The sequence below is a fragment of the Pteropus alecto genome, unplaced genomic scaffold, assembly GCF_000325575.1.
Source record: "Pteropus alecto unplaced genomic scaffold, ASM32557v1 scaffold71, whole genome shotgun sequence".
In the NCBI taxonomy this organism is placed as follows: domain Eukaryota; kingdom Metazoa; phylum Chordata; class Mammalia; order Chiroptera; family Pteropodidae; genus Pteropus; species Pteropus alecto.
In genome coordinates, this window is record NW_006433024.1 from 1,244,972 (window position 1) to 1,270,534 (window position 25,563).

Here is a 25,563-nt window from a genome sequence, read left to right on the forward strand (position 1 = left end):
CTTTTCATTCGGAGTGAAGTCCAGAGGATTTGTATAGCGGTGAGAATTCTTCCTACTCTGACCCCCAGGGAGGGCAGTGCTGTTGACTCTCTGCACTGCTTTCAGCTCTAGTCTCCAGACCCACCGCTCCTGCTCTGCCACTAGGCCTGGGAAGGAGCCATTGACTTTTATAAAGATCCCGAGATGAAGCTGAGGATGGGGTAGGACGTAGGTAGTGTCTTTAGCCACCTCTGCTCAGGGAAGCAGCCAGCCTTTGGGGGAAGGTATGTATCAGCCACTTCACCCAGCTGCCAGTCCATAGCAGCAAGGATGAATGGCACCCGTGAAGATGAGTCATATCGCGTCAGAGGCAAAAGAGCTTTGTCTGGGGCTTTATGACACAGGGAGCCTCCAGGGATGGTGCGTATCTGTCTGTACCATCAGCATGAGCTGGCACAGCGTGAGGTTCTGATGCTCAGGATGTGTTTGTCTTGGCAGCTGGGATGACAGCAGCTCCGTCAGCAGTGGGATCAGCGACACCATAGACAACCTCAGCACTGATGACATCAACACCAGCTCCTCCATCAGCTCCTATGCCAACACACCTGCCTCTTCTCGCAAAAACCTGGATGTACAGGTAAGGAACAGGGCCTCTCCTCCAAAGGCCCCGGCAGCAGAGAGCTTTGGGCTGTGGGCCAAAGGGGCCATTTGGCATCAGCAGAATCCCCAGGTTCATGAGATGAGGCCCAGCCTCTTGCTTGCTGCCTGTGCTCTTGTCCTCCAACTGAGACCTTTGCCTGCCAGGAAAAGGGATCAGGCAGCAGGTCTCTGGAAATGGGAGTGGGGAGTCCCCATCACCATCATTGTGATGGCCTTGATAAAAGTACATTTCCTTCCTGGACCTCAGTTTCATAATTAAAAAAAAAAAAAATAGGGTGTTGGACTCAATTGGCCGTTCTTAACCTAGAGTGTTTGTCCCCTCTTTGCCACTGTGACCCACTACTGTCCACTAGCTCGTGTCTGATCCCTTGAGAGTAGTGGGGTAGGAACAAAGATTGAGCCCTAGATGGGAAGACTGGTCCATCGACCAGAGATTGGGAACTGTCAGTCCTTCTGACAATGTGTTTTATTTGGCGCATGGTATTATTTTTTTTTAAACTGGATTCCATGTCAAATTTTATAAATTGTGTTATTTTACATGAAAATGAGCTTCTCGCTTCTATAGAAAAAAATCGGGTCCCTCCCAGCCATGGGGTCCACCGCCTCAAGTTAACCCATGTGAAGGTCTGATCCAGACAGAGTCTCCCAGAGATACCTTGGGAGGGCAGAATCGACACTGCCCCATTCATTCACTCCCTTTCCTCCGCGTCCTTTCCTTTCTCAGTTGTTTCTCACTCTGTACGGATAGGTGCTGCTCTGGAAATCTCTTTGCTTTCAAAAGTATCCTTGAGGACAGAGCTAAAGAAAGGATGTCAGATTGTGGGAGTAATTCTGTCCCACAGAAGAGTCGGCATTGACTGCCTGATGAACTGTGTTAGATGTCGACTCCAGGATTGCCTGTGACTTCTTGAGTTTGCATTTTAACCAGAATTTCTAATTATTTTAAGGGAGTGAGGATGGGTTGTGGCGGTTATTAAGGGAAGGAAAAAAACACCCAAATGAAAGGGGCACAAAGATTTTGAAGGTGCTGATAATGTTCTATATCTTGATCTGAGTGGCAGTTATGTAAGTATATTAAATTTATAAAATTTATTCAGGCTATATACTTACAGTTGTATACTTCAGTACATGAATGTTGTTATACCTCAATAGGAAAGCTTATTAAGAAAAAACAAACTAAGCCATATTGCCTCAAAGTGTTTGGTCCCTGTCAAATCATTAATAAGACACAAGTTAGAAACATCCAGGGAGCCCATGTCCCTGCTACATACCATTTGCCTCGTGGACATTATTTTTTTCTGAGAATTATTCTCATTTCATAACATAAATAACAACCAGGCTTCCAGATGTCCTTAAGTGCTAAAGTGGGGAAGCAAGGAATTGATCACCAGGTCTCTGTATTCAGGGGCAGGCAGGATATTGGAGTTACTTCAGAGGGAGAAGGAGAGCAAGCAGGAGAGAGATCGAGAGATCAGGAAATTCTCTTTTGTTTACTTGCCAGGTAGAAACAGGCTGGCTCCTAAGATGCACAGTGAGCCAACAAAACACTATCTGGGAAGAATCTCCTTGCCTTTCCCTCCGCACAAAGTTGGAGTTGGAATCTTTTCTGCATTGATGCAGAATTAACATCTGGGATGTACAACCGGTTTCCTATCTGATACACTTGAATTTGGTTAATGCCCCCTCCTCTTTGACCAGCTCCTTGCTTTCATCTAGCAAATGTCACATCAGAAAAGGTTCAAGAATCCTACACAAATATGTCTTTTGATCAAGATCAAAAATTTAATTTCAAGGGACATAAAGGGTTTAATATGCATTGCGTTGTTTTCGCTGTCAAAGTACCTGAGTTTAAAATACTTGAATTGGAACTAAGCAGGTAGGGCTTGGAATAAAACAAATAAAACCAATGCAGATTTGCATCAATAGTTACTAAGATTCCTATTGAGGTGGTTTCTTTAAATGGTTATTTACTGGCATCCCTTCGTTCCTGTCCAGGGAGCATCTCCAAATATTTGAATCAGTGTAAATCATAGCCTCCTCCCCTGTACCACTCGAAGGAATGCTAAGAGTCATTCCTTCTCTCTGAGCAGCATCAGTCAGTAGAAAGACGTGCTGCCGTCCTTCCCAGCGCTCATTCAGGTTCCATCACATACTGATTTCTCCTGGACAACTGGGCAGGTTGAGGACAGGTCACCTGCCTAGGTTTTCATACTTGAAAAGCCTCTGAGAAACAGCTGAAAGAAAGTACATCTAAGTAACAGGAAAGTTATGGCCTAGAAAGCCTAAGAGACAGCCTTGTTTAGCTTATGGAAGGAGGAAGAGGCGCCTTTCGGTGGAGCAGTCTGTGGGAGATGAAAGTCTCCGCTGTCTGCAAGTGGCTGTTTTCCTCAGAGATGTTGAGGAGCACAGAGGGCACCCTTGGTGGGACACACGTGTCCAGATATCCAGCATCAGACATCTGTGCTCACTGCTCGTCAGCGGGCTGGGCAGACAGTTCTGCTTGAGATGTGACAGCCTCTTGACCAACTTTCTCCAGGAAAGTTGGTGAGCCCGCCCGTTTGGGCAGCCATATTTGGATGCCGTGTCAGTTGCAAGGTGTGTACTTTGAAGTCAGGATTGAGCTGCTCAGTCTGACATTCTAGGATAAGTTAACCTCTCCAGGCCTCTGCCTCCTCGTCCATAAAATTACAGTAATTAGACTTATCTCCAAGGGTGAGTGTGAGAGTGACATGGAAATACTTCATCTGAACATGCTCTCTTGGTACCTAATTCTTGGCAGTTGCTCAGCAGTTGCCTTCTTTCTTTCTTAATTTCTTCTCCATTACTTGTCCCTCTGCCTCCCTCCTCCATTCATGTCAGTAACTAAAAGTTGACTATGTTCTTAATATATTTTGTTTGTAGTTTCAAAGCATTCCGTCTTACATTTTGCAGTGTTTTGTTTTTAGGACAATGTGTTGGTGGTGGAGGACTTTAACAGATGCACGTCTACCCGCTTCACCCCCCTCAATATTCTATCTATCCATTCATATCCTTGGTCATTCAATATTTTCTCTTGGTTCTATGGAAGTTTCAATTCTAGGTACTGAGATACCAGGAGACACCTGTCAAGATTCCTCTTATTCTCATAGCCTGTGAAATTTTTAATCAAGTATACGGGGGGAGGAGAAAGATAATTCCATGTGAATTAATGTTTTGCTACTCAAGGAAATAAAGTTCTGGATTCTGTAGCAAGGACTGCTGTCCTGTGTGGCCTTGAGTGAGCCTGGAGCTCTCTGGACATTCTCTGAGTGTTGGTCCGAATGTAGGAATAGAGTTTGGCTGGGGACCGGATGGGTGCCCCTTCTGCCCACCTAGCACATAGCAAAGGAGAAGCAGCACGTGGTACTTGAATGCAAAGTCTGTCAGGCTCCAAGCCCATGTTCTTCCCCTCACATCATGCCATGTGGCCCCCACCTTATTGGTTCCCTCTCAGAAGACTGCCCTCCCTTCTGTGGTCCCCGAGGAACCTGGGCCCTCGGCAATGAACTCTCCAATCTTCCAGGCCTTCTTCCCTGTCCTATAGGGCTGTTTCCTCACCTTCCCCACCTTGGGTGCTGAATGAGTAAGTAGAGGCTGGGACTCGTTCATCTTTTGATTCCCAGTGGTGCCACCATGTGATCTAGCACGTGGCCCGGGAAGGGTTTATTAGGAGGCATGACCTCAAAGCCAGTAGTGTCCCAGGTCAGAGTAGCGTTGGGAAGGCTGCCGCCCCAGTCCCCATTGTTGGGGTGTGATGGTGGGGTGATTGTTCTTTTCAGAGGGGGGATTCAAGCCACAGTCCTGGGCCAAGATCATGTGCACTCTCCCTGCCATTGGTGGAATTGGAGTTTAGAGGGAGGTCGACCCCAAGGATAGGCTGAAGCTATTCCAGGGTCGGAGCTGGGCAACAACCAGCCAGCCAGTATGGAAGGAGTGTCTCTGGGTCTATGAAGGGATTGTGTTAGGTGCTGCTGGGCATGCAGAAATGTCTCATGTCCTTGGACTTATCCCCCAGGAAGGCAGCATCAGGGGTCAGTGCATCACCACTTCCTCACTGTGTGAGCCTGGACACTTTTTTTCCTCTCTGTACCTCGGTTTTCTCATGTAAAATTGAGACTATGGATTGTAACTTCCTCAGAGATTTTTGGTGAGGATTAAATGACACGTGCAAAGCACTTTAGCCCAGTGCCTAGCGCATACTAAGTGCTTAAGACATTTTAGCTGTTACTGCTGCTACTATGAGAACTACAATTTGATGGAGAGAAATAAGGTATAGGAATATTAAGAAAACTAATGCAGTCACCCAGGATCTGGTATGCGCTAAGTTCTTAATGCCTCTTAGAGTGTATTAGAAAGCGTTAGAATGTACTTGAACATAAGCTCCAAGAGATTAATGATGTACTTGTTCATTGTAGTATTCCCAGTGCCCAAACGTTTTCCTGGCAGCCAGTGGCACCCAGTACATATTTGTTGGGTGAATGCTTCTAAAACCAAGCTCTTTCCTGCCTGAGGGCCTGTGCAGTGTTCTTCCCGCTGCCTGGCACGCTCTGCCCTAAACTCTATTCTTAGTAAGTTTCTTCTCATTTTTTACAGCACCACTTCAGAAAATCCTTACTGACCACTGCCCTCCGCCCCACACGTCCATCATCGTCATAAATTATGTCAGTGCATGTATTTATTTCAGACACTTTGTCTTTTTCTTTATAACATTCTTGGTAATTCACAATTACTCATTTATTTATATTTATTTATCCAATCTCTGCCTCTTTGACTGGATCATATGCTCCAGGAGGGATAGGAATCAGTCTGACCCCCAGAGCCTCAGACCCTCCACAGTGCCTGGCAAACATCAGGCATTGAGGAAAGTCTGGTTGAATGAACATAGTGGAAGTGTTTAGGGGAAGGACCATGATACAGAATGGGTGACTTTTGTTTCCAGTCATCTGTAAAACTGAGACAAAGATAACACTATTTACCTACTTACCCTATTTGACCAGATGATGGCCGGGACCAGTGAGATCATTTGATTAAGGTATGCTGTAGCTTGAAAAGTACGTGTTCATGTGTTCACTCATTTACTCACCAAGCCCTGATTGAGCCTCCCGCTCTGTGCTCACATGCGGAAAGGCCACTGTGTGTGTCTCTCGGCACAGCTGAATGATGAGTTCCCACAGTCGGGAGTGTTTTTGTCCTCCTCACATCTCTGGGGCCTACTACCGGCCAGGAACTCAGTATGTGTTTGGGAAATGGCCAAACAAGTGGAAGCAATTGTGAAGTGGCTATACGGATGAGCGAAACTCTTAAGGGGTGAAGGAGTTGAGGGCAGGCGAAGAGGCCATGGTGGTAATAGAGCGATGCTTGAACTTGGGCTGCTTGTCTGTATTTAGTTTGTCCCATTCAGCCAGTATATTCTGTGGAGGAAGATATTCGTACTACTCTTGGATGACAGGCGTTAGGCCAGATTCTGGCCAGATGATCATTTTGATTTTCTACCTTGCTGATGTACCCACTCTAGGTAGTTAAGTATAGCAAGCATGGTCCTTGTATCTTAGTGTAGCTCCCCTAACGTTCTGCTGACCTCTCTCTTCCCCATTCTCTGTCCGTCATCTCCTTGGACTGGCCCCACCTTGTCGGGAGGCCCCCAAGGCATTCTGGTTAGCTTTCTGCCTTTCCACTGCAGCAAATCATTAACATCACACTTCTGTCCCCTCCTGAGTTCCACGGCCAGCAGGTCAAGGCTCTTCCAAAGAAAGCTGGCTAATTATATCCCTTGTCTGAACAAAATCCCACAAGAAGAACAAACCAGTGGCATATAAATGGAGCTGGGGTGGGAGCGGCACCCACTGGCTTTTTAGCATTGTGGGGAAGTGGCTTTTGAGGATGTGTTTCATCTCAGCCCCCTCTCTCCCTGATTTGAGTGGAACTAGCAGCCGCTCTCGCCTGCTCACTCACTCGGTGTGTTAGACTGTGGCGCTGTGCTAGATCCAGAGATCTTGCTGCCAGTGGAGTGATAGGGAGACAGCAGAACAAAGGGAAACGGGCCTGGAGGCCGAACGCTGGATATGGGGTCAGGCCGCCCAAGTTAGAGGAGGCTTGTCGCCAAGTGGCAGAGAGTTGGTAGCTGAATTCTCGTCGTTATCTCCATCTGCTCATGGTTCAATATGGGGTTCTTTCCCTCTTTTTTTTCTGGCCTCTTTTACTCTCCTCCCTCACTCCTTTCAAGGACATATTTATAGTCTTTACTTTCTTTAGGACCCCTCCCCCCAAAAGAAAAAGAAATCGGGCTTTCCAGCAAGATAACCCAAGTACGAAGGCCTGAACATTTTAAAGTTGTTAGTTATTATTTTTCCCTAACCTGGGATTTGGGAGAGACTAACTCAGGGTCTCATCCACAGACCGACGCAGAGAAGCACTCGCAGGTGGAGAGGAATTCCCTGTGGTCTGGTGAAGATGTCAAGAAATCCGACGGCGGATCAGACAGCGGCATAAAGATGGAGCCGGGGTCGAAGTGGCGGCGGAACCCCTCGGACGTGTCTGACGAGTCTGACAAAAGCACATCAGGCAAGAAGAACTCTGTCATCTCCCAGACAGGCTCGTGGCGGCGAGGCATGACAGCTCAGGTGGGCATCACCATGCCGAGGACAAAGCCGGCCGCCCCAGCCGGCTCGCTCAAGACCCCAGGAACCGGTGAGTGAGACGCAAATGCTATCTTGTATCCACAGCTGCAGTATCCAAAACTGCAGTCACCCTAGCAAGGATTTGGCATTGTTTTTAAGTCCCTATAAATGCTCTGGTATTTCTTCTTAGGGTGTAGACTCTGCTAGTAACCAGCTTTCCAAAAGGTTCACATCTTTACCTTTTTCCAAGTGGAAATACGTAAGCATGAGAACTTTTAAACTCTGAAAACTGTCCCAGTGCGGAGGCATATCGAATTGGTATGACCACGTGCTGGGTAAGAGCTAACATACCCACTGCAGGCTATTCAAGGTCATATGTTTACGAGCTGTCGGTATAGTGAGTTGATGTTTTCCATGATTTAAGGATGTGTGTAAACGGGGCAGTGTTTTTGCTGGAAGGCGGGGGTACCTCCTGAAAATGTTAGGGACAGCTTTGTGATGGAGAGAGGCAAAAAGGTCAGAAAAAGCAGGATCTCTTCCCCAGACACATCAGTAATTGGCTGGTGTTGCTTTTTTCTGGGTAAATTTAGACTGCTTTGCACATGAGTAAAATCATTGACATCTCCTAAAAGGCTCATGGTGATGGTAGTAGATGAGATTATCTTTATAAAAAGCTCTGTTCTCTGATTCCCAAGGATACCACTCTCCCCAAGGAGAAAGTGAACCAGTTCTTTAAAGGAGGGGAAAATTTTAAACAGACTGAGCTAGATGAGCTGGCTTCTTGGTTTGCAGGCTAACCTTACTGATATCTCTCTTAGGAAAAACTGATGATGCAAAGGTTTCTGAGAAAGGAAGGCTGTCTCCCAAAGCCTCCCAGGTGAAGCGCTCGCCATCAGACGCAGGTCGCAGCAGTGGTGACGAATCCAAAAAGCCCCTCCCCAGCAGCTCCAGGACGCCCACTGTCAATGCCAACAGCTTTGGGTTCAAGAAGCAGAGTGGCTCAGCCGCTGGTTTGGCCATGATCACAGCCAGCGGGGCCACTGTCACCAGCAGGTCAGCCACACTGGGCAAAATCCCCAAATCATCTGCACTTGTCGGTCGGTCTACTGGTCGGAAAACGAGCATGGATGGAGCTCAGAATCAGGATGACGGGTATCTGTCTCTCAGCTCCCGGACAAATTTGCAGTACCGGAGTTTGCCACGGCCCAGTAAGTCCACCAGTCGGAACGGGGCTGGGAACAGGTCTAGTACTAGCAGCATAGATTCCAACATCAGCAGCAAGTCAGCAGGCCTGCCGGTGCCCAAGCTGAGGGAGCCTTCCAAAACGGCCCTAGGCAGCTCTCTGCCAGGTCTGGTCAACCAGACGGATAAGGAGAAAGGCATCTCATCAGACAACGAGAGTGTGGCTTCCTGTAACTCAGTGAAAGTGAACCCGGCAGCCCAGCCTGTGTCCAGTGCGGCTCAGGCCACTCTCCAGCCAGGGGCCAAGTACCCTGATGTGGCCTCTCCCACGCTCCGCAGGTGAGTGAGTAAATGGCACTGAGCAGAACTGGAATACAGGGAATGGTGTCCTAGATTAATAATTTTCTGTTCCTTAGTTAAAGCAGGCTCTATCTTCTTCATTTCAGTCCTAAGAGAAAGCTGTTTGGTCAGATGCTGCCAGCAATTTTGCCGTCAACTGTTTTCCCATGTTGGGATGAAAATCCTAAGCCTCTGGAATCAATCATCCTGGGTTTAAATCTTAATTAGCCAGCGTGTAACCTTTCTTAACATGTTCTGCCTCAGTTTTCTCATCTGTAAAATGGGGATGCTGATACCTACCTGAGAGTTCTTGTGAAGATTATATAGCCATATCTTGCTCCTTGTTAAGTACTCATACTTGGCTACCATCCAGGATTAGATCTCAGATCTGGATGAGTAGCTCAGGGGAAGCAGACTATTTTTTTTCTTATCTTGTTAATTCTGTGGCTGAGGTTCCTCATCATTATGCTAGACAGTGATCTTGGCCAGATCCTTTTCTCAAATAGTCCAGTGTTCCCTGCATGCTTTTTCATAACTGCGTGCATAATTCCAAATGAGTCTCTGAAATTTAAGCTTCTGTAAAAAATGATTCTTAAAGTAGACGTGTTTCTGAAAACGAAAAATTAATTTCCTATTACCTTAAAAAGGCGTTTTCCCACCTTTCCACACTGGATGGAAATTTTTACATGAAAATATTATTATTCACTGTTTTTTTTTTTTTAAGTTTCTTTTAAGTTTATACAACTTTAGCTTTTCACATTATCTCATTATAATATCCACTGGACCATCTCAAACTCCAAATGCATAGGACAGAGCTCATCCTACCTTCCCAGGAAGTTCCTTATCATAGGAAAAAATAAGTTTCAAGGATAGAAAACCAAACAGTGGAAAAATAAAAATGATGTGCACATGTACCTATTTGGGGTTGAATAGGAATGTTTGAAGAGACTTCAGAAAAAGCATTCCACATGAAAAGTATAATGAAACAGTTCACTGTTCTTTGTCTAGACTTGATTATTAGAATTTTAGTAATGATTATTTTTCAGGGGAAGGTCCTATCGGACTGCTCTTTGTTGTTTTAACAGATTGCCTTGTAAATGAAAATTTTCTCAGTTTCTTGCCTCAAGTATTATATGTAATATTCACTCTTTGGTATTATAAATTTCCTTCAGTAACTACAAAGGTATTTTACTAGACCCTTAGGCTAGTGTAATAGAATACTTGAAAATGCATGCAGCTTCTTAGGTTGTTCTACATTGAATACTTTTTAGCCAATTCCTGGTAATTACATTTTTCCTAAATTGTTAAGATGTTCTCAGTGCTTTTGTTGTGCATGAGCATGGAAAAGATAAATCTTAGGTGAAGTGTGATCCGGAGGATTAACAGACAAAAGATTGGGCTTTTCTGTGCAGTTTACACATAGCAAGATAGGGCAATGAGTAAAAGTGAAGAAGATAGATCAGGATTTCTAACAATTGGAAGTGCTTGGCACTGGAGCGAGTTACCCCTTGAAGTAATGAGATCTCCATTACTGGAAGTGTGTAAGCATTCTAAAGCCAAGATTCTACAATAGGATATTTCATTTTCTAATCATCACCAGGCAAAAGGTTTCTTATCTGTCACTAGATATTGTACCAAGGATTGATGACGTGGTTGTTTGTTTTTACAATAATTGGGATTTGTAAGGACTCTTTGGAGAGAACAGAGATCAAACCCACACCACTGAGTATCTAGAGGAGAGGCAACCTATCATTCTATGCAGTCGTCCATCATTTTGCAGAGACACAGATTCCAGGAGAGTTTTAGTGAATGGAATTAATTGCCTTACTAGATCTGTATCTCCCCCTGATGTTTAGACAGTTCTACCATTCTACCGGTATCTTTCTGACAATGGAAAAGGGAGACGTTTGTGCCATTCCCTGTATTCTGACGGCACGTTTTTGGCTAAATAGGGAGCACGGTATGGAATGGCATCTCTGTGTATCTATCACATAGACGCAGTTCACACCGTGTGTCTGCTCTAATGTATTGTAAACCCAGCAAGGTTTCTGTGTACATCAGTGGGCAGCACTAGCACACTCTGGCCCTCCCATCTTTCAGGCTGGGCTTTCATTAGAGGGTAAACCTGTGAAGATAGTTTTCCCCAGGTGCTATCCAGATCTAGACTCAGGTTCTTAATTCTACATGTCGTGCTTACAGATCAAGGTAATGGGATCTTTGGAGTTGAACTCTCATAACCCAGGTGCCTGCTTTGTGCCTGGGGTCACGGATACAAGGATGATATAGACAGCTCTTTTCCCTCTAGATGTTTCTTGGGCCAGGGCAATTTTCTAGTTAATCTGTTTATGGAAAGAAAGGGAAGCAAGATCTTGGACCAGCATGGATAGTCCTGTAGAAAAATTTTCCCCCTTTGATCTTTGGCTCAAATAGAGCCAGGTCTCAAATGCAGCCTAGAATTGGGAGCTAGAGCCTTGTGGCGTGCCAGCTTCCCAGCCCACTATCTGTCGGCCCGTCCCAGTGGGAATGACTGTGCCTCCCCTCAGGGACTCACACCGCTTTTACACCTGTGCCCCACCTTCCTGTGACAGCTCAGAGCCCCTTGGCTCTGGTTGTTCATCTGGCACAACCCTTTGTCTCTTCACAGACTCTTTGGTGGGAAGCCTACCAAGCAAGTACCCATCGCCACAGCCGAAAACATGAAAAATTCGGTGGTCATCTCCAATCCTCATGCCACCTTGACCCAGCAAGGTAACCTAGAGTCCCCCTCAGGCAGCGGCGTCCTGAGCAGTGGGAGCAGCAGCCCTCTCTACAGTAAGAATGTGGACATCAACCAGTCTCCACCAGCCTCCAGCCCCAGCTCAGCCCACTCGGGCCCCTCCAACAGCCTCACCTGGGGCACCAATGCCAGCAGCTCCTCAGCAGTTAGCAAGGATGGCCTGGCTTTCCAGTCTGTCAGCAGCCTCCACACCAGCTGTGAGTCCATTGACATCTCCCTCAGCAGTGGAGGGGGGCTGAGTCACAATTCCTCCACGGGCCTCGTCGCCTCCTCTAAGGACGACTCCCTGACTCCCTTTGTCAGAACCAACAGTGTGAAGACCACACTGTCAGAAAGGTTGGTGCTGTGCGTTTGGCTGCCCGTATCTCTCAGAAAGACACCCTTCCAAGAGTCAAAGGATTATCTTAGGGATCCCAAATGTTAATTCAGCTTTGCCTGAGAGATTTCTCTCTTCCTAATCACTGCTATCTTTCCATGGGGAAACCAGTTTGGGATGGAATTAAGCTCAGCTCTGCTTCCTGTTATCTTTTTCATCGTGGTTATTCTCAGTGCTTGGAGCTGCTGGAAATATCTTGGGGGCAGATTTAATGCTTTCATTTGAAATAGCATTCCACCTTTGAAACCCTTCCATTTTACTGTTCGTTCCACTGCTTCTTTGCCCTCCCCTTGTAACTGTACAAGCAGAGTAGGTGGCCGGCTGCAGCCATGGGGTATGCGGTAGGATGTCCTTTAGGCAGCTGGGTCAGCTTGGTGGTCGTCATGGCAAACACCCTCTTACTGGAGGGCTGCTGGCCAGTGATAGGAAATCAAGAAACCAGAGCTTCCTCAGAGCTCTGGATTTCACTGCAGTAGTGATGTGCTCAGTTTTTCCATGTAGGGGAGAAAGAAAGTTAGGATCAGCACTGGGAATGTCAAAAATGTGCTAATCATTGTATATAACAACCCTGTCTCCCTTTCTTCCAATCTAATGTTCCTTCTCTTGTTTTCTACCTGCCTGGATTTCTAGCCCTCTCTCTTCCCCTGCCGCTAGCCCTAAGTTCTGCAGAAGTACTTTGCCCAGGAAACAGGACAGGTAATGCCATGGTAGGCTGGGGACCCCGCCGAGCCTCTAGGTTTCTCTACCCATCTGTGTCAAGCCAGATGTTTTGTGTGAGGCTGTTGGCCTGAGGCTTCCGCTTGTGTTCGTGGCTCCGGTGTAATCTGTGATCCCCCCGGACATGCCAGTGAGGGTCTGCTCCGCTGTCCACTGAAGCCCTGGGAGAGGTGGGATTGGGCTGACCCCTCCCTTGCCAGCTTGGGAAGGAACCGCAAACCCGCCACTTGAACTGGGGCAGCAGAAGCTCTCACTTGCATCTCAGCCTTCCTGTGGCATGCTCCTGCTTCCCACCCTTCCCCCTCCTCCTTCTGCTCCCCCTTCAAGCCCAGAAATGGTTTGCCACCCACTGTGCAGCTTGACCCTCACCTTTGTCTCCCCCACTTTCCCCACTCCCCACGTAGCTGGCTCTTCTCCATTGCAAAATGCTTTGCTGCAGTTTGGTTCCTCATGTTCTGCAGGCTGCTGTGTTCTGTGTGCCCATTTCCTGTAATGATAATGAAAAAGAATATGTAGAGTGTTGAGACCTTATAAATGAAGAGGCTTGTTTGCCCCTAGCTGCCCTGTGGGTGGGCCTCAGAGATGGATATTGACCTTAAATTTGTGCGGGAGCTATGGCTTGGCCAAACATAGCAAACAGATGTTGTTTCATGCTAGAAAAAAAAAATTAATGAAAACCCTCTTCACCCCATCGACAGCAAAAACTTTGTTTTTGTCAGATTCACAGACCAAGCCTTTAAAACCCTTGTTCTTTGGAAATCCAAATGCCTTGCCTTTATCACCCAGCAAGTTGTAACATGCCCCGACTCGGGCCTGGGGCTCAGCTCCTAGCTACGTCCAGTAAGGACGGCAGAAACTAAAAGAGACCTGGAATTCACTTATGAATTCCAAATATGCAGACTGCAGGCCTCTTGAACCCCTCCAACAAGTCCCTTCTCTCACTTGAAGTCATCGCCAGTGGCACTGGGGGTGGGCCACAGTTAGCAGTGGTGCAGAGAAGCTGGCTTCTCCCTCTCCGAGAAGCAGTGGTAATAGTGCAGAAATGGGCGACTGGGCGGCAGAAGGCACAGGCTCTGCTTCAAGGTTGGGCAGCCCCTGAGTTTTGCTTTGCACCTGTGGAAAAGAAGGAACGGTTGGGGTTGAGTGGCTCAGGCCTCCTGGTGACTTGGGGTAAAGTATGCACTGGTGTCAGCGTAGACCGAGGCTTGGGTTCCTCGGCTCCCCGTGGGTGTGTTGCATGCCCAGCTGGGTGAGGGAGCACTCCTGCCAAAGTGAATCTCTTTCTCCAGATCTCTTCAGTCCCTTCTTAGCCTTTCCCTCCTCACATTGCCTGCTTTTTCTGTGCTTCTCTGAAGTTCTCATTTTTGTTTTAACTTTCCTACAGTGACCAGCACCTTGATAGGAACACTTTGCCTAAGAAAGGACTCAGGTATCTGTGTTTCCTCCTTGCATCCATGCCATCTGGTGTGGCTTTGGGGCTTGGCTGGTGAGGGTTCGGGCTGGGCTGGGGTCTCTGCTTTGGCCACTGCAGTAGGACCTCGGACGACTGCTCCTCTTACACCCTCTCATTCTCATCTCTCCATTTGTTGGCTTATTTGCTTGACAGAGGCTGTGCTTTTTTCAGGCTTAATGTGGTAAAACCATGTCATGAACTACATACCCGGGCAAGCCCAGGAATCAGTTAGTTAACTGCTACTTCTGGGGCCAGTGGGTGTAATCGGTGAGCACTTCACCATGGCCATTCTGTTCACGGGCTGTCCTTTAAGAGAAAGGACATGACTTGTAGCATGTTGATTTGTTAGCCAGGACAAGAGCAAAGGAGGGAGGAACTGTTTTCCCCAAATTCGAAAATATTTAACTTTTTAGCCCATAGAAAATTGCTAAGGACCGATACTTTGCACTTGTCTAAATAATCAAAAATCTAGTCGGTTCTCAATGCCTAACAATACATGGATATGATTAGTTTTTGGTGAAAAGAAATAAAAGACTACGAGGAAGCAACATCCTTTCATTCATTGTAAGTTGTGTCTGGGGCTCATTTTTTGTGCTAGTCCTGGTAAAACAAGATGCTATAAGTCACCATTGCTCACACCATCTACTTCACTTTGCCAGTCAGCGGAACTTCAGTTCTGACGCCTTGCCCCATGGTCTTAGTGTCTTATGTTTGCAGCTGTCATCCCCTGCTCTCTGAACACCTTCTTTGTAGCATCAGCTTCACTCAGCACTAAGCATCGTGTGCTTTTGCAAGAAATGGAACTTGGGATGAAATGTTTCAATGCTGTCATGTGTGTCTGTAGTTAATAACTTGTATCTCTTAAAGCTGAGAGCATTGTGAACGGTAATGTGAGGTAGGTATTAATGCTTCCTAAAAATAGGAGATTCGAGTAAAGCCAGTTCTAAGAATCTAAGAATAAAGGTATTTTAAAAAATTCCCCTACAGCCATCCTGTGGGAGGAAGTTCAGCAGTGTGGCCTTAGAAGGGGGAGCTTGCAAGGCTTTTTGTACTTAACAGTTTTCATCATGCATATAAGGGCTGATAATTAGTGGCCATGCTAGATGCTTAAATGATGGTCACTTTTAATATGAGTACGACATTGATGGCCCACTGCTGCCCTAAGAGGAAGCTAATCTCTAGATATATTAACATTTCATAATGCTGTATATATTCCTTGAGCAGATTGATCCTATGAAAATCATGTAGCTCTGGCTTTTTAAAATTGGTTTTTAAGACTTAGGGATATGTGACAGGCTGTCTTCAAGCAGTTGACGTGACCTAGAAAGTTACATTCCATCAACTAGAGCAAAAACATTAAGATACATTTTTACATTCGGTCTCACTCTCCCTTTCTAGCTCATTCCCTCCACACGCACACATCCAATACCAACATACCAACAACTCTTTTTTTAAGTCAAAAGAATCCCACTATTTACATAACACCCCATGGTAATTTGTTTATAAGTCCAGGGGTTCTCTGGCCACTTGGGCGCTTTAGAAATTCGAGATGCTGCCTGTGGGCATAATGAGAAGAGCAATGATTTTGAAATCAGACAAAATAGATAGAAATCTTGGCACGTGACTCAAGGTAGGACCTCACCAAGGCTTCAGCAAGATAACATCCATGAAGGCACTTAGCTCATTGAAGATATTCAGTACGTTTTTACTAAATACATTTCAGAATAAATGAGGAGATGGGCCACCTGGCTTCTGAAGACCCTCCCCTGTGTGGAAACCCAATGATTTGGGGTTCTTTTTATGAAGACTTGCTTATGCTAGATTGCAGCAACCACTGGAAGCGTCTGTGTCCTCACACCTTCCTTTTCCTGTCTGGTTTCTGATATGCTGTGATTCGTGGCCACTTGTATGTGCTCTAGAATGCAGATGTCATGAGTTCTCCTCAAAGCTCTAATAGCAGCTTGTTTTGTTGCTTCAGTCCTGTCAAGGTGGGGGCTTTGGCATGACACTCATGAATCAACATGTTACAGATACGCCCAGTGACGGCTTTTTTGAGCATTTACCAGTCTTGTTCCCTTTTATGTATTCCCTCCAAACTGAAAGGAATTGCAAATTTCCCCAAAGGCGGCCACGTAGCAAAAAAGATTTTGAGAAACTTCTTAAGTTTCGGGATGTGTAGTGATCTGATTTTTTTTTTAATATCGTCTTCTGATATATGTTCATCATCAGCTCCACGGAGTTCATTTTCATAAGTGTTGTTTGTAGATAATCCCAGCTTGATTTCCGTCTGTCCAGGTATACTCCCACTTCCCAGCTTCGCACCCAGGAAGACGCAAAAGAATGGTTACGGTCCCACTCTGCGGGAGGCCTGCAGGACACCGCTGCCAATTCCCCCTTTTCCTCTGGCTCCAGTGTGACTTCTCCCTCTGGAACAAGATTCAACTTTTCCCAGCTTGGTGAGTAGCCTTCTGTCATTAGCTGTGTGGATCCACTCCATGGGGAAGAGGTTAGCTTATATTTTGAAAGAGACGTGGTCTCATCACTCTGAAGTATCTGGTCAGTATCTGATCGGCCTTTAGCAACGTAGTTCGATTATAGGAGATAGATAGCGAAAGAACTAGAGAAAAGTTTTTGGTATTCTAATCAGTAATTTTCTTTTCGTGATTTGTATTGGTAGGGTTATAGCAAAGAGCAAACTATCCCATTTTTGAGAAGAATGTATTCTATTTCTAAGACCTCTGAAGAAGTAGGTTTTACAGCACATCCCATGTTTGGTCATCCTCATTGCCTTATTAAGCTAGAAATAAAAACCAGGTTTTGATTGAACAAGTGCTCTTGGAACTGCCTCCCATTGACATAATGCTTTGACCGGCACCGTGGGGGGAAGGAAAGGAATTTGTAACATGGTCCCTGCTGACATGTCAATAGATTCTTTTTTTTTTTTTTAATTAAATTTCAGCTTTATTGAGGTATAATTGACATATAAAATTGTAAGATCAGTGGATTCTTTTTTTAGAGAGACAAACACAGCCAGGCAGACTCATAAATAGAGTAAACGAGAACAATCCAAAACTTTATAGGAAACCATTTGAAAACTACATATGATCAGATAGCAAGTATTCTATACAGATAGAAAAAGGAAAGATCAGTCCTGGCTGGAATTACAGGAGAAGGTTACATGAAGGTGGCAGGATGGGAACTGAGCCTTGAAAGACCGATGGGCAGTTGCGGGGGTGGGAGCTGGGGGCGAATCTTTTCCAGTCTCATCTCGTTCCTCAGAGAGGCAGCTTTTCTGAATATGGTAAATAATAAACTCAGAGTCTTTAAGGATAGGTGTGGCTTGTAATCAAGTAGGGCTTAACTCTTCATTTTCAGTTAACTAAAGGAATCCTTCTGAAATATCGTGCATTACTAGTAAGAAAGCTAGTTTCACTGAGGTAAATGTGCCCCTTTTGCACTGAAGTTCTTTAAGCATCATTATTCAGGGTTCCCTCTCTGAGGCAATGCGACCTGTGTGCATATTGTTCTTTCCCAGCCGTAACTCTTTGAGGCAAAAGTTTCTTGTCATGCACAAATGCTTCCCATCTGATCAAAAGCCTGGTTAGACTATTTTGGGCTTTTGGCTTTAGAGAGAATTGTTCCAGATGAGCCCAGGGAGTAATTAGCTCATGCCTGGAAGGTGACACTAGCTTGTCTGAACGTGCCAAGTTGGAAAGCTGAGGCCCAGAGCCTTGCTTTGGAACCGACCCACCTTTCCTCCCTTATTTTTAGCTCTCAGCGTGTAACTCAAATGCTGATGTGACTACCTTTTAGAAAATAGACAAGGGAGAGAAGTTGGCAGGGACGGATATGACTGATAACGAGCGATCTCCTCTTCGTCCCCATCCAGGATTTAAACAGAGACACGAATTTCCAGCCTTTTGATTCCATTCCTTTCGTTCCAGCGAGTCCCACCACTGTCACCCAGATGAGCTTGTCCAACCCGACCATGCTGAGGACCCACAGCCTCTCCAATGCTGATGGGCAGTATGACCCATACACTGACAGCCGCTTCCGGAATAGCTCCATGTCCCTGGATGAGAAGAGCAGAACCATGAGCCGATCAGGCTCATTCCGGGATGGGTTTGAAGAAGGTAAGCAAGGAGACTCACCGTCTCCCAGGTGAGGCAGCGTGGTTAATGCTCCTCTATGCCGGGTCCACTTCGTTGACCTGAAAGCCCACCTGTAAGTGCTTCCAACGCTCTCACTTACTCTGGGGGTCGGGTTTGGGAACTCTGAATAGAAGGAAGGGTCTGACTCTTAATTAACCTCACAGGGCTTTAGGGAAAAGGCTGCTGGAAAACACTGGTGAACCTTATTGCTGACTGAGTTCTTCTCTAGGCTTCCTTCTCCTGGATGTGGGCCATAGCTTCTTGGCACGTACCTCCATCTTGAGGTTCAGCCCCTGGCTCACCAGCTCGGCAAAGCAAGTTCCTGGAGAGTTCATTTCGCTGTGCTGACGTACCCGTGTGGCTCTGGGGGGCTGTGGGCAGCCGTGCCTCTTTGTTCCGCTCCAGAATTTCCTGCTTCTCTATTCAAACATCAGTTTTTTAAGTTTGTTGCATTCAGTGATGCCCTTTTCTTTCTTTGCTCACTAATTGTGAATATTTGGGGTTGGTTTTTTATGTTTTGTTCATTTTAATCAGAATTTTGGGAGGAAAAATACTGTGGGCAGTTTGCCAGCCACCCTCCTAACTCGGTTCATTTCTCTTTCCCAAAATTCAGTCAACAAGTGAGGTAGGGGAGCAGGCAGTCAAAATGTTGTGGAGGGACATCACCCACTCCCCCAAAAGCTTTCCAGGTGGGACTGCTAGGGTATTGGAGGCAGCACGCATTGACTAATGAATGGTTATAAGTTTGTATTAAGACCTCCAGCGTTTGAATTCCAGTTTCACAGCTACTTAAGTATGTGATCTTGGGTGATTACTTCACCTCTCCGTGCCTCTGTTTTTTTTCCACTGGTAAAATGGAAGTGATAGTACCCAGCTCATGGAATTATGAGAATTAAATGAGATAATATATGTAAATATTAACCCAATAACGTTGTTACATGTTATAGCCTGTAAACTCGGCTTCAGCATCTGTGTCCTGGCAGCTGGAAGTCCCCAGCCAGAGGATGGAGCCCAAGCTGAGGGCTGTATCTCTAGTCATGCCCCGCACCTCACACTTTTTTTCTTTTGCCAGCAACAGAACAGAATGTGGGAGGAGAGTCATAGGTGTCTGTGAGAGTTAGGCAATGTGCCCAGCATCCTCCTCGTAGGAAAGAACAAATCTCTGATTGTTTCAGAAATCCCTAAACAGGTCAAGAGGGAGAGAAATGCAGAATATGGGCTTCTGCTTTGCCTAGTGTACTTTTTTTTTTACAGAAGTTTTAAAAGGTTTAGTTACAGAGCAGTTGCCCCCCGGTTGATCTCTTTAGTGACTTAATTCTCTCCACCCGATTTCTGTATCATTTGTGTCCAGTGACATTCAGTGAGCAGATGCAAGTCTGTAAATCCATATATGGGAACCTGCTGGGTTAGGATTAAGGAAGGGTGGAGCCCGAATGACTGAGAGCATTTCCCTGGATTTAAGAGCTAGAAATTAGTGCTATTACTACTCAGAGCAGTAATACTGGAGGATACGTTGACCCTGAGGTGAAGGAGTAGGCAATTTGTCTTGAACTCTTTTTGGTAGTCAGGGTGCTAGCCAAGCATGGCCACAGAGCATTTCCCAGGCCTCCCGGTGACGACGTGCATCTGGAGTGTGTCCTGTGCCATATTCATCTCTGTCATGTGTGTACCTGAGTGAACTGTGTGCAGTACTGAAACTTGTCCAAACAAGCACACTTCGCTTCATAAAGGTCCAGGAGCATTACAGTATCCTCATCAAATAGCTTTTATTTATTCCATCTGGAATCAAGCTGTCAGGCAGCACAACTGTGGAATATCTGGGATGTCGGAGTGACATCGATCAAAAGTGCTTGCCCACAAGCGGTGTCTAGACTTTTGTAAACCCTAATGATTCATGATGACGTGGAACTGAAGCGCAGAGGTAAAAATCAAATTTCGGGGGAAGGGAGTAAGGACGGCTGTCAATAAACACATAACAGTTTGGTCTTTTGGGAAATTTGGCACCAGATTGATTTTATTTCTTCCAGGGCTATTGCATTACAAAAACAAAATAGGACTTGTGCGATTAGGTGTTGTTCATTCCTTTGGGTAAGGACTTTTTCCCCCCTTCTGAATTTATAAACAATATTCCAGAAACATTTGGGAAAAAAATTTCACATCTCATGTCATCTGATGTTTGGACCAAAGAGAACCTCCTTATACGAATCAGTCAGGTATATCACATGGCAGAAAGCAGGATAGAAATTTAAGAGGAATTAACACAAATACTTTTGTAAGGTTTTGTGGAATTAAATTTCACACTTTCTATTTTGAAGGAAGCAGGAATCATAAACATGTAGATTAAATACAAGCATGGCCCACATGCAACCTTTCAGAGTTAGTTCAGGTAAATTAATTTCCATCAGATGCATTATACATTCTTAAAGTCAACTTTAATAGCATACATTTAAAGAGATGCTTGAGACATCTTTTAAATGGATGTCTTTGGCAGGGGTGGGGGGTTGGGGGTGAAGTGGGAATTCAGTGACTCGACTAATCTTCTCTAAAGAACTCATGCAGTCTAAATCAGTTCATATGAAATCCAAAGGAGCAGAGCAGCTTTTAATAATGAAATTTTGTATTGCAGCTCACTGGTGTTTCTCGCCCCCGAGTTGCAGTTGCAATTCAAATCCTGGCACCTTCCCTGTTAGTAATGACACTTTGGGTAAGGGACCCTGCTCAGTTCCTGTTCACTAAAATGTAGAAAATAATTGTACCTGCTTTAAATACTGAAGTAAAGATTAGGTGAGATAAATCCTGGAAAGCATTCAGCAAAATGACTTTGAAAGGGGCTTATAGTAAGTAATCAATGGTAACTATTGTTATAATTTTCATGTATTTTATCCTCCCCAGGGGCCATTTCATTCTCATTTTTGTTTATGGCAAAATTTGAGGCCAAAGAAATGACTTGAGGATTTTATGCAGCCAGGACCAAGTCTTAAACTCTTGATTCTCAGCCTTCTGTTTTTCTACTCAATTCTGTTTTGACATTTGGCTCTGCCTTGGTCATAGCTGGGCTTGGTCATAGCTGAGGTGAACTGTGATCCTTCATCAGTGTGTTCTCTGTTTTCAGTTTTATTTCCTGTGCTGGTTGACAGGGTGGTCCATGTGCCATCAGAACTGTATCTCACGCTCACTGGCTTCTTTAGCAGTACCCAGTGGTGGAGTGAGAAGTAGAGTGTGATGCCTAGATCGCATTCTCTCTCTGTTCCTGGTGCCTGTGTGTGCTTGGCCACATCATTTAGCCTGTCTGAGCTTTAATTTTCTCTTATTAATTGGGGGCAGAAACTTCTGTCCCGTCTGAGAATATTAACCTACAAATTCTCTGTGATGATGAGGATCACTTCAATCAATAGTATAAATAGAAAGTGCTTTGATCAGTATGAAGCTAACTATATATATGAGATGCCTAAGTATGGTGTTAGAGCACTTGATTGCTTTATTGGCTGGAATATCCTCACTTGTTTCATTCTGTCTAGTGACTTTACCCCTACCTAAAGCATCTTTCTTCTCAGACGTTGGTCCTGGCTCATGCCTATCCATAGATTGAATGAGGAGCTTAGAAAACCGTTGTAAAAGATACCAAAGAGCTTTACCTCCCACCCTACTCCCTCCCCGCCCCCAAAATAGAAATCAGTACATCAAGTCACTCAGGGCAAAGCAGTCTGTAGACAGCAGATCCTGTTTTTGCATGTTTGTGACCTTAAGCATGTCATTTAACCTCTCTGGGTTTCAGATGGCTCAATGGCAGAGATGGTCTAGATATTCTCTGTGGTTCCTTATAACTTAAAAATATTGGTGGTATAGGTTGAAAATGCCAAAATGCTCTTTTGGCTTTGTAACTCTCATATGCATTTTGTTGTCCAGAAGTATCCAAGCCACGTAACCCAGGCTCTGACTTGGCTCATTTCATTTGAAAGAAGGCCAACTGCAATGGTTCAGGCAAGCCACATTCTATTTGGGGTTGACTCTGGAAGTCAAGGAATCTCTCTTTGGACCACAGCCTTGCTGTTGCTATTTACCAAGTAAGAGGAGTTAATTACAGAGAAAAATAAGTACCTCCACCCAAACCCTGCCAGATGTGCTCTTCTTGGCCAATAGTCCCAACTTACACTAAAATATTACTGAAGGCAGTATTAGTAAGTCTGTGAAGTGGAGAAATATAAGAGAAAAAAACTTCAATTTTTCAGCAGCCGTAGGTGATACAGCAACCCTGTACAGGCTTCTGGAGCAGGCATCTGGCAAGGCAATGTGATTGAAAGGTGTGATTAAATAGTAGCTATAAGTAACCCACCTCTCTTCCCCCAACTTGGCCAACTTGGTCTCCAGTATAATCTCCCGACTACTGTCATAGGGCTAAAGTAAGTTACACCTTCGGAACGAACATTAGGTCACTAGGTGGGGACATGAGAGGCCTCTGTTAATCTGTGGACATATTAACACTGAAATCCATTATTGGCTGTTAACACCTTACACTAATTTTTTGTGGGGCATGGGTCAGATGAGTCATAGATGGAGGAAGAATGGAGGCAAAGATCTACAACTCTAGGCATTGCTAAGGAGGGTGGGTATGAGTGATGGTGCGGGGATAGCCTCAGAGGAACAGGCATTTGCTAAGAGAGAAAGGGGGCTGATAGAGCAAGCCAAGAGCAATGTGGCTTCAGGGGAAGAAAGCCCATCCAGATGGCAGTCAGAGAAATAAGGAAAGGCTCCATGGGGAAGATGTTGCTTGAGCTGATCCTGAAGGTTTGGACAGAGAGAAATGAGATGCAGGGCAGTGAGGGAGTGGGGCATTCCATTCGTGGTCAGGGGAGCTGTACCCAATTTAAAGGTCTGTAATAATCTCCACAGGCATCTTTCTGTCAGAGGAGTTGTTGAGAGATTACCAAGTAAATGTCATTAAAGATTCTGGGTCCCAAAAAGAGAAGTCAGTCAGAATACCTTGTCCTAGAAAAGATGATTTAAAAAAATTTCATGAGAACAAATAATAAAATGTCTCCCCTTGGCTGAGGGCAGGAGGGGTGCTAAGAGACTATGAGGATGGTTCTAAGTCAAAAAGTTCCAGTCAGAAACATAAAAGATGACACTACGTGCTTGTCATTTTGGATATGATGGAAATCGAATGAAGAATCTATATTTCAGTGGGCATATTTTCTAAATAAATGTTTGTAAACAAATGTTCATTCATCTAGAATTAATTTACTATGGCCAACAGCCTCCTTGATATTCAAAATAACCAGCTTATCTTTTTGCATATACAAGTGACAGATGCTAGCAGGTGTAAAATATACATATGCAACACTCTCAACTCTAAAGGAATACATTTTTAAAAAAGAAAGGAATAAGATATGCTGGAATGATAGCAGGTTGCATCTGGGTAATAGAATTATGAGTCATACAGGTTATGGCAGTGAATGTACTTTTTAACGCTTCTCTGTCCTTGAAAATTTTTATCCAGTAATCATGTATTATTTTGATAGTCAGGAAAAAAATAATATTTAGAAGTTTGTAGGGGAAAATGTGTAATAGAAAAGTACTAACTTCCTTAACAAATTATTCCTTATTTGGCACTGACATATGGCCAAACCAGCTAAGGTTGGGTCAAAGTGAGATTAAGTTGCTCTGAGCCTAGTAGTGTGCCCTATGATGCTGTTTCTTCTCTCCCCGCCCCCCACCCCGCCCATTTTTGGCTCCATAGCAGCCAGCTGTGCGATTTACCTTTTTCTTTTTTTTTAAAATAGTTCACGGATCCTCGCTCTCCTTGGTTTCCAGCACGTCGTCAATTTATTCTACAGTAAGTATAAATCAATGCTAATGTAGCTCTGATCATGTGAGTTGGGGTTCCTTTATCAAATCTGTCAAGAATAAAATATAAGCATTTTTCTTAGAGTATTTCCATTAGAAGGGATCAGTTAATTAGGGAACAAGATTTGAAATTCACAAACAGCTATTGATTATAATGTACCAACCAATAAATCGGGAACTGGCTGAACTGGCTGCTTCGTTAAAGCGGTATTGCGCTGTACATGGGAACTAGTTAGAATGTGTGAGAAGCCTTGACTACCTGCTTGTCGAATCTGAAAGGAAAGGCCTTGAACAACTTATTAATCTTATGTCTGCCTCAGTTTCTTTATCTGTAAAGTAGAAAGAATAGCTGTCCCTACCTTGTGGAATTGTAATGAGGATTAAACGTCATGAAGGTTACGTTTTACTACAATATAAATTCCTTGAGAACAAGGACTTTTTTTCTGTTTTTATTCCTAGTGCCTAATAAGTGTTCAAAAATAGGTTTGCATAAAATAAGAAAATGCCTGTAAAGTAGTGAATACAGTGCACACAGCACAGAGCGAGCACTCATAAATGTTCCCTATCAATGAGAGTTTTACTGAACAAAAGCCAAATGTAACCAAATATGATACTGGATTTGTTCAGTGGTATTTACTTTTTATAGCTGTGTGTATAACTATTTGAGAATTCTTACAGGAAAAAAATATTTTGTTGATTGAGAATTGGAAATTCTTTCGCCCTTAATTCAGTTTTTGGTAATGCAGGTTTCTAACCTATATAGCAGGACAAACTATAAGTAAAAGGCCACCACAGGATCAAATTAAAGAGATCAGGGCCTGACTGTTCTTCCTTAGGCCTATAGCAAGCAAAGACTTCAGTGATTGTTGACATGGTCTGATTTGAAGGAGGCAGAAACAGTCTCTTCCACTCTTACCCAGCCTCACCCCTCCACCTCCAAAATACCTCTTTCCTCAGCCAGTCATCCTTTCTGAAATTTCATCACGGAGTCCTGGCTTTCGTTTTAAAGGCTTTATGTATAGTAACCTTGGGGAGGAGTTGTTTAAGCCGTTATCCGCTAAGAAAGCATAGTGATAGCCTTCTGTCAGCTACTGCATTATAGTTTTTGTTCTAGAATGAAACTCGGTCTACAGCCATGCCACCCTGAACAAGCCCGATCCCATCCGATCTTGGAAGCTAAGCGGGGTCAAGCCTGGTTAGTACTTGGATGGGAGACCACCTAGGAAGATCAAGAGCTGTAGGCATAAAAAAAAAAAAAATGAGGAATCGTAAGCTGACAAGGTCCTTGCAATCTGCGAGGTCAACCAAGGGTTGCCTGGAAATAAAAAGAAAAAAAAATAGAATGAAACTTGGTGATATGCGTATCAGAGATGGTACTTTCAAATCTAGATTCACTTCTTCAACAGTATTTACTAGCTCTAAGTATATGCCCAGGCTCTGGACTAAGTCCT

General features: G+C 44.7%; 1 protein-coding gene and 1 pseudogene across 8 annotated transcripts in view; both read left to right on the top strand.

Moving 5' to 3' along the window:
• NAV2 (neuron navigator 2) overlaps positions 1-25,563 on the top strand; it is a 369,408-nt gene that overhangs the window by 297,642 nt on the left and 46,203 nt on the right. For 3 of the 8 annotated variants that reach the window (XM_025044097.1, XM_025044092.1, XM_006907971.3), the window contains 9 exons: positions 478-616; positions 7,053-7,344; positions 8,093-8,795; positions 11,440-11,907; positions 12,578-12,643; positions 14,049-14,093; positions 16,413-16,573; positions 18,062-18,250; positions 24,049-24,101. In XM_025044097.1, the coding sequence (XP_024899865.1) occupies positions 478-616; positions 7,053-7,344; positions 8,093-8,795; positions 11,440-11,907; positions 12,578-12,643; positions 14,049-14,093; positions 16,413-16,573; positions 18,062-18,250; positions 24,049-24,101 (2,116 nt within the window). The remainder of the gene's footprint in view (positions 1-477; positions 617-7,052; positions 7,345-8,092; positions 8,796-11,439; positions 11,908-12,577; positions 12,644-14,048; positions 14,094-16,412; positions 16,574-18,061; positions 18,251-24,048; positions 24,102-25,563) is intronic. The other 5 variants (XM_025044094.1, XM_025044096.1, XM_025044095.1 and 2 more) reach the window with 3 other exon arrangements.
• On the top strand, positions 25,238-25,356 carry LOC112476636 (annotated as a pseudogene).